Source organism: Erpetoichthys calabaricus, chromosome 4, assembly GCF_900747795.2.
Source record: "Erpetoichthys calabaricus chromosome 4, fErpCal1.3, whole genome shotgun sequence".
In the NCBI taxonomy this organism is placed as follows: Eukaryota; Metazoa; Chordata; class Cladistia; order Polypteriformes; family Polypteridae; genus Erpetoichthys; species Erpetoichthys calabaricus.
In genome coordinates this window covers 305,745,636-305,755,330 of record NC_041397.2, presented here as the reverse complement: position 1 = coordinate 305,755,330, position 9,695 = coordinate 305,745,636, and the positions used below count along the sequence as shown (strand labels likewise).

The 9,695-nt window shown below is 38.6% G+C and overlaps 1 protein-coding gene across 1 annotated transcript; it reads right to left on the bottom strand.

Annotated features, from left to right (window-relative positions):
- Nucleotides 1–7,978: 7,978 nt before the first annotated feature.
- LOC114641221 (olfactory receptor 1-like) lies at nucleotides 7,979–8,935 on the bottom strand. Its single transcript, XM_028790308.2, has one exon. The coding sequence runs from the start codon at nucleotides 8,933–8,935 to the stop codon at nucleotides 7,979–7,981; it is 957 nt and encodes a 318-aa protein (XP_028646141.2).
- Between the last annotated feature and the right edge of the window lie 760 nt (nucleotides 8,936–9,695).

Below are 9,695 nucleotides of genomic sequence, written 5' to 3'. Positions count from 1 at the left end.
TGCTCACGTCCTTCAGTCCTGGGATTCACTTGGTTGTTATCCTCTACACGGCTTCAAGTTCTGCTATGTCTTTCTTGTAGGGTGGTGACCAGAAATGCATACAGTACTGCTGATGCAGTCTCATTAGTGTGTTATAAGAATAATATCCCTCGATTTATATTAAACAGTTTTTGCAGTATAACCTAACATTCTATTTATCTTTTAATTGCTTCTGCACATTGATGAAAATGTTGTGTAAGCATAAACCCCTAAATCCTTTGCAGAGGTTGCTTTCTTTAGGACAGTGTCTTCCATCTTGTATTTATAATTGATGTTCCTTTTGCCCAGGAAAAAGGGGCTGAGTGGTGGCTCTGAGGCTAGAGATCTGCACTGGCAATCGGAAGGTTGTCGGTTCAAAACCCATAAACGCCAAAAGTGACTCTGCTTCTTTGAGTCCTTCAGCAAGGCCCTTAACCTGCAATTGTTCTGTCTTGGGTATGATGTTAATCTGCATTTAGCCCTCCAGGTAGGCCTTCCATCTTACAGGGAAAAACCTGGGGGTTGGTGTCAGAACTGGCACTCTAGCCACCATAAAAAAAACTTCACACTGGTTCCATTCCATCTAAACTAGTGTGGTGCTGAGGTGTCACCCGTCGCATGGCTGCACTTGGGTCCTAATCTGGGATCCTGATTTGATTTGTCATGTGGTGGGTGCAGCAATGCGCTGTATCAGCCGGTGCTCCTAACCTCTCTCTTTTGCCCAAGTTTGGCATCTGTACTTTTTTACTTTAAACTGTATTTTCATTTTCTAAGTGTTTGGTCAGTTGTGACGCATGTGCAGCTCATTTTGAATTTTTTTAGCTGCCTCCTCAGTACCTATCATTCCTCCAATTTTATTTCCATGAATTTCGCACATTTGCTAACTATACTGTAATCTATGTCTCTCTATTATAAAAAAAAATCTTTTTTAGACTTGGAAGGAGACAATACGTGATTTTCTCAGAGACGCTTTAACGTCCCACGAGACAAGGCAGTGAGACTAAAGGACAGCTGCTGTACAGGCTTTTAAATGATTGACGCACAGCGTGACAAGGAGAACATACAGCTCGACAGCAGCCGCAACAAGCCAGCAGCTGATCCGACCGCATCTCCTTAGCGTGCGTTCAACCTTCACAATTCGAGTGGCAGAAACGCAAAATGGCTGGTGCTTAGCGTGCCCCCTGGTGGGGGTAAGAGGTTGGGTGAGCGATGTCAATAATATAATCATTAATATAAATCAGAAAATGTGACTGTCCAAGGACAGAGCTCTGAGGGACACCTCTGATGGCCTCACTCCACGTTCAGTGTCTCCAACTTGACATCCAGTTTTGGAGGTTACCTCTGATGCCTATAGCTTCTAGTTTCAGAATTAATCTTTGATCTAGGATTGAATCAAAGGCTTTTGAAAATCAAAGTAAGCAATGTTAAATGCTTTATATTTGTCATCTAATTCAGGTGCCTTTTTAAAAAAGCCTAAAAAATTGGTTTGGCTGAATCTTCCTCTCTTTATTCCTATATTGTTGAATGGTGGCCATTCACTCCCCAGAAGCCCACCCAACTCTTGATAACTGGTGAATTTCCAGTCCATTTAGACTGGCAGCGATCCTTCTGCATGTAGCCAGCCAAGCTCCTGAAGAGTTCAGCTTCTATGGAAGCAAAAGCCACTTTTTCTTTGTCTGACTTTTGTCTTATTTATGCAGCTGCTGAAGGCAAAACACATTTTCAGCCACACCAATTATATATATTGTTTTTATTTCATCTTATTTCAGCTAGCCAATCCACTAAGTATACTTGCTCAAGGTGAAACAGAAAGAAGGTTGAGAAAAACAGGTAAGAGTGAAAACCAGAAAAGACAGCTGATTAGTTGTTAAGGTTATTACACTAAGTAAAAATCAAAGTGTTTAAACCAGAAAGATATTACCGTATATACTCACGTCTTAAAACCCGAAAAATCAATCATAAAATCAGACCCCAACTTATGTGGCCGTTCAAAACTGCTACCCTTAATTTTTTTTCTTGCCTCCTGCAATCTCGCATCAGTTCCTCAAGCACATCGAATTTTGTTGCAGCAGTGCAGTTACCAATTTCTTTCTCCACTTCAACCACTTTTAATTTAAAACCATCTTTATATTTACTTCTGATCGAACGCTCCATCGTAGATAAGGGATGCTCTTATGATAAAGGTGTATGAGGGTGTGAGATACAAAAAAATACAAAACAGTGCAAACGTCGCTTCGTAATAGTTTGGGTAGTTGGGTGGTCACATAGGCACAATACATAGAAAAAAAAAGGCGGTGTGCTCCGTGGTTACTCTCTCAGGTGGGTGTTAGCATATCATAATCTTTTGGACTAATAGCATGAATTTTCCGCATTCGACTTATACGACCAACATTATAAAATACCAGAAATTATACGTTAAAATCAACTCCCGACTTATCCCCGGGAGAACATATCCGCGAGTATATACGGCAGTTAGTAACCAGGAATAGATTACTACAAAATATCATCATGGGAATCTGTGAGTGTTGATTGTTACTGATAAATAAGACTTACTGTATATACTGAATGACTTATGTGCTTGTTAATTGTTGTGCTTTTGCCTTTAGCATTTTAATTAAAGCTTTTTGATTTGTGACTCAGTCCTGCTGCTATTTTAGCACAAGGTTAAGTATTGATAAGAGAACCAGTATAATCGAGTGTAGCAGAATCCTGACTCCAAGGGTCCTGTATATCAGTAACTAGCAAGGACATAAGAAATGAAAGTAATCATGTACTTGTGTAATTGAAAAGTGAAGAAGTGTTCCCACCATTTGTAAATCAGTGATATCTTTAAATATACTGAGTGCTCTATGTACGCTTCAATAAAGGTTTTCTTCCCATGTTGGACCAGATCCTGAGGTTGACTTTGACAGTTGGCGCAGCAGGCACATCCCACCTACAGTATAGTGCCTTGATGTGTAGAGGGCAAGTTCATCACTTAGTGTAAAGATGTTTTCAGTATTGTACATACATTGTCTCATTGCTTAATATATTTAATCTATTTTATCATTTTTCTGGTGTGTTTTGTTAATATTCATGTATCGGGGTGGAAAATACAGGGTGGCCCATATTTATGTACTGTATATAATGTTTCACAGGCTGTAGCATTTAAACTACTAAAGTATCGAAAATGGCATCACTGTGCACCCTGAGAATGGGAGTAACGATTTGCTGAACCCCACCAGACGTTTTCCTGTGGGGTTACCTAAAAGACAAGGTGTATCAGCATTGCCTCCACAATGTGGGTGGCTGAGCTACGTGCAGCTATCACAGAAGAGTTTCAGAGGATACCAGTACAGATGTGCCAAGTCGCCTGTAACAACATTGCTCTTTGTCTTCAGGCGTGTATCGATCTGGATGGCTCATTGGTGGACCATGCCACTGAGAACATGGAATGAAAAAACATTTAAGGTTCTTAATGTTCATGTTCCTTTATGTTACTTGATAATAGCATTGGTTGTTTCCTGACAATAATGCCTTTTCAGTCATATACATAAATATGGGCCATGCTGTACTGTGGGGTTTAGGTGTTGGCCTAATTCCATCCGTCCCTCATTTTACAAGAGTAGTGGCTGAAATGCCACTTTTTTAATTGCGGCGTGTTACATAACTCGAAACTACATAGATATAAGAAGGCGATACCCCTCCCTTAGTGATACGGTGGTAAGAAATCACATAGGAGAAATAACTTAGCTTTCTTTAATGACGGATTAGGCTGTATAACAGACGAAGGAAGCCATGAAAAGAACCCAGTTTGGGAGTTGGGGCCTGATGTATAGAGTCTGCCATTTTCATTGCTGCGTTGGAAGGATTTTCCGGATCTGATGATGTTATCACCCATCCGTTCGTCGGCTTCAAAGGTGTGCCGGGCAATGTTCCAAGGCTTTATACTCTTTCTTCATGTGCAGGCCCCCACTTAGCCATTCCAAACAAGGCAAAGAGGATACAGTTTCATGCTGAGTTTGACACACAAAAATAGTATACAATGCCCATTTTGCAGTTGTCCCTGTCTTGTCTTCTACTGCTTACCTAGCAGTTCTAAATGATGAGCCCCTGTGTGCTAAATCTGGCTTTGTGTTAACTGTGCATTGACTAAAAAGAAAAGTAGATTTGTAAAATTATATTTGTACAGAGCACAGTGACATATTAAACACTTATTACAGCAACCTCGTCACCCCTGCATAAATCTCTACAAGCTGCTGGTGGTGACTGTCTAGTTTGCCATGATAACCAGCTGTTATTATGTTATATTTTTGGCTCTGATCCTTTCACCTCCCAAAAACTAGGAGTTAGGTTCCAAATTTGTTAAGATGCACCATCTTCTAGTTAACTTTTCTGTCTATGACATTTGCTTGTTCTCAATACTGAATAATAAAACTAATTCTAGACAATGTGTCCTGTGTGTTTTTTCTCTCTGGCAACACAAATGTTCTCTGCATAGTTTCCCCAGTCTTTTCCACTGTAGCTTGTAACTCCTTAAGAGTTCTCAGAGGTGGCTCTCTCCCTTGTCTTCTTCAGTTTTTGTGGACAACCTGCTCTCCAGGTTTACAGCTGTACCATACTCTTTTCTTTTTTTGATGACAGATTTAACTGGATATTCAGTGATTTGGACATTTTCAAGTCTCTATCCCCTAACATGTACTTTTCATGGAGTTGTTTGGAGTGTCCTTTTGACTTCTGTAGGTTAGACCACCATATTGAGTCGCCTCATGTTGGACCTTAGAGGAGAGGTGCATTTGTACTGCAGTCGACTGAAATCCCACACAGGTGATCTCCTTTGAACTAATTCCGAGACTATTAATATATATTTAATCTTGTAATGTTCAAACAACTGCTCTTAGACTATGAGAGAACAAAACAGGTGGGATACTTTAACTGATGTGACTGAAAGAGAAGATTTTGACTTGTAAAGAATGGATTGACAGAAAGCTAAATAGAAGGAAGAACAAGGGGAATTGAGAATTTGAGAGATGGAAGACTGGAGATTGTCAACTACACTTCAGTGTAACTGCTATAACCTGTTAAAATTGCAAATCAAACATAATGTGAGGTGATCAGAACAAGTCAGTGAGGTTGAAAAGATCTTTATTGGTTTAAACATGTGCTACATAACCCAGACAATGGAGTTGACAATAGGGCACCATTTGTAATGGATGACAGACTAAATGTAAAACACTGACGCTCTCCAGCAAGTGAGAGTCCTCTGTGGATTAACAACAATGGTTGCTATAGTATTTTGTCAGCTTATTTAATAAAAATATACAGGTTATACAGTAACTGTTCATAAGAATAACAAATTTAAAAAGAGAAAATGAATCCTGTGAAAATTACGAAAAGCACATAAATGAATTTCATTTCACCTTCTGAAAGGTAAACGCACAAAATAAAATATTTGAAGGGTTACATAAAACACCAAAGAGTGTTTGGTCAGCTAATAACTGAACTGCCCCAACATCTCATCCAGATACGTTTTGAAAAATGTTAAGATTTTCCTTTCACCTACTGTACATGACGTGGTACTTTTGTTTTCTTTTCCCACAGCCCTTCTATCTTCAATGTCCTTCCAGTTAATATCCACCTGCAATCCTGGAATGTGGGAGTCATATTTTATTAGATAAAATTCACATGACTCAACTTCACCAATGTCTTTTTGTCTGTTTTGAAAACCTGGATTAGTTTTCTGTGTTGCCTGTTGTGCTCAAGGCTAAAGAGGACTCTTCCCTTTACCTATCAGAGAAAGGACATGTCTGTGAGCCAAGGAATGAACTTGTATGCAGATCTGGGGTCTCATTTATAAAGCTTTGTGTGGATTCAAAAAAACAGTAAACTGCATATGCCAAAAAACATGGAGTTTGCGTATATGTGTGCAATTTACCCTTTATAAATCACATTAATCTTATAAATGTGTGTACATGAATGCACCTCAAACCCTGCTTGGGTGTCACCCTGAAATATTTATGTATGGACTATGCTAATTAACCTCATAAATAGGCAATCATGATGCTGCAGATCTTCACTGGCTGGCAGAGTTGCCTTCCCCATGATGCATCGAGACACAGACACATGGATTCAAGGGAGTCCAATAATGACTCCAAAACTGAATGCATGAAGATTATACGCAGCATTGTATGACTTCTACTCTGCACTCTGGAGGTAGAGGAAAGGCATTGAGGGCCAGCATCTGAGCAGGTAGTCACTATCACCTGGCACACATAACGACATAATTTCTGTTACAATGAATAGTATAGAAACAATGAGGGTACAGTCAGTCACCTTACCAAAAACCCAGTCATCACATACACCACCATCAGGAAGTCACCGGCCAGCACTACTTTGCCACTAAATAAATGAATCATAAATTGACCCAGGGCAATAAGCCATAACATTTGTCAGTATCATCTTGATTTGTATGTTAATGGAATGAAACTGCTTACAGTTAACAGCAGCTGCATTCCCACCAGATGCCCATATTGCAAAATGAGTGCAGTCAATTGTATCAATTATGTTTGGAACACTAGACACTGCTGCAAATTGTCTTTTCATGTCAGCCTGTATACCCACACCATACGGAAACTAAATGTAGCACATCAATAATTTATGGCTTCCAGCACAGAGGGTATGATGGAGCTGAAGCTTAGCTAAGATATTCCTGACCTGACCTATCAGCCAGTTCCCTCTGGTATATTAAAAGGCGACTCCAACAGAATCTTTACTACATAATCACTACTGTTAATTTTTAATGTGTTGGATAACGCACATTTTACTAATGGCTTGGTGATATGAATTATTATGTGTGCACTTTGGTCAGCTTCTGTTGTTTTTAAATGTGCTCTATAAATAACATTGACTTGACTTGACGTGAGTCTTCGTTTAGGTAGTTTAATTGTATTTCCCTACTTGGGCAATGGGCGTCGTTATTTCCCACGTTCTCCAGAATGTTGCGTATGGGAGAGTCAGAGTTGCTGTAAATATACACACATATCTCTGACTTTTAAAAGGAAAGCTGCATATGTAAATTTTGGACCTCTTTTTGTGCATGCAGTAGTTATATAAATGAGACCCCTGGTCAATGCTGTCTAAAGAGAGATGGAGCAACTCAAGACGATGGAGAGAATATCAAATTCGATACACTTCTGTGGGGCTTTGTGGACTCTGAGTAAAATTTCCCGTAATATATAACCTAACATTTTATTTGTCTTTTTATTTAGATGAACACATTACCTGGATTAAATATTAACAAAGTACTATTTGACAGTCTTCAGGGTTCATGTGTCTAAACATCAATTTATAATTACCGTATATACTCGCGTATAAGTCGGGTCTTGAAACCCGAAAAATCGATCATAAAATCACACCCCAACTTATATGTCCGTTCAAAAATACGACATGTACATTTTTTTTTTACATCTTCTGGCCTCCTCCAATCTCGCACCAGTTTCTCAGACACATTGAATTTTGTTGCAGCAGCACAGTTACCAATTTCTTTTGCCACTTCAACGACGTTTAATTTAAAACCAGCTTCATATTTTCTTCTGATCAAACGCTCCATCGTAGATAAGGGATGCTCTAACAACAAAGGTGTATGAGGGTGTGAGATACAAAAAACACAAAACAATGCAAACGTTGCTTCAGAATAGTTCGGGTATTACCGTGTGGTCACTTGGGCACAATACATAGAAAAAAAAAGGCAGTGTGTTCCATGGTTACTCTCTCAGGTGGGCGTTAGCATATCATAATCTTTTGGATCAATAGCGTGAGTTTTCTGCATTTGATTTATACGACCGACATTATAAAATAAAATTATACAGTAAAGTCAAGCCCCAACTTATCCACAGGAGAACTTAAACGCGAGTATATATGGTAGCTACAGATCTATTTCTGTATCAATAAGAATCCCTACACAAGATACAATATACATATTTTATTTCATCCTTAAAAGAGTTGATCTGCTTCTAATAAAGAGTCTATGAATGCTTTTATTTATTTCTTTATTCCTAAAACTGTAGATAATGGGGTTCATCATAGCTGGAACAGCATTTGCAAGAATGAAGATAATATTGTGAGTTTCTGTTGATATCTTTACTCCTGCTGCTGGCAATATATAAAACAAGGCAACTGGAAAATAAAAGAGTCCAACCACGAGTAGGTGGGTGACACAAGTACTGAAAACTTTACTTTTTCCACCTGCTGAAGAAATCCTCAGGGCTTCAATAGCAATCCGAGTGTAGGATGTGAGAATAAAAATGAATGGAAAGACACCAAAGACAACTACAGCAGCAGATAAAGGTATCAAGTACTTGAACTCTTCAGTACATGAAACGTGGACCATGGTAGCATAATCACAGAAACAGAAAGGAAGGATGTTGGTACGACAAAATGAAAGCTCAGAAACAACAATAAGGATATGTGATTTAAAAAATATGCCAAAAATATTTGATACTAAGATGCCAATGCCAACTTTTTTATTGGTAATTGCTGAAGGGTACTGCAAAGGGTAAACGACGGCTACGTAGCGATCAAAGGCCATAAAGGCTAAGAGAAAGGATTCCATTTCCTCAACATGAAGAAAAAGAAATATTTGCAACACGCAGGCAGCATAAGGCACCACTGAAGAGCCAAGAAGAATGACAGACAGCATCTTTGGTATAAGAATTGAACTGTTTGCCAAGTCTATGACTGCCAAGGTGCCGATGTAAATGTACATTGGAGCATGGAGTTGAGGGTTCAGGATTATTACCATAATCACCAGTAGATTTCCAAACATGGATATGAAGTAGATGAATGCAAGAACACAAATCATAATGCTCTTCTGGTTTGATTCAATGGCACATTGCAGTATGAATTCTGAGACAGTTACAGTGATGTTGCTCATCTTCATTGAATCTAAAAAGTAATAAAACCAAAGCTCACATCAGGTAACTCTTTGTGTAATAATGAAACAAAATGGAAGACCACGCACCAACTCTTTAATACCCCAAAATGTCTGACTACCTGGAAACAGATTAACGTAACTGTCCTACAGTTGATTAGCATTTGATTCCCAAATTCAAATTAAGTTGAAAAAGCTTCCCAAATCTGAGCTTGTTATGTATTTCTTCTTTAGAGGAGGGCTACTCAATACGTGTAATGTAAAATGCACAAACCCTTTATTTTTAAACATTTCACTCATGTAAAATTCTCCGTGATGGTTTTGAAATGAATTTTGTGAACTCTTCTACAAATGCAAGCTAAATAAACCATTAAATAAATTATTAATGAACAAGTTGATTAGCAAGCCATGATAAAATAAATGGAAACTGCATGTTATTTATTAATGGATGTTCAGAACTTCTTAATGATGCATTTGGCTTCAGACATCCTTCAACTTATTTCCCCAGAGCAAATAGTTAATGAAAGCTGTTAATCCTTAGGCGAAATGCGCAGATATTGTAAACATGACAGTACAACATATAAGAATATATCAGAGACAAAATATAAACTTTAAGATTAAATATATTTAGAGATACTACTGAAATATACTTTACCATTCTCAGACCTGCTTAGGGGAACAGTAGGTCAGGTCCCATCCAGGCAGCACTGGAATGGCATGGTGGAGCCCACTCATGCACACACCTACAATGAAAGTTTGGATTCGCAGA

Bases quoted from the DNA above. Each gene is read 5' to 3' on its own strand.
- LOC114641221 (XM_028790308.2), bottom strand. From the start codon at position 8,935: ATGAAGATGAGCAACATCACTGTAACTGTCTCAGAATTCATACTGCAA.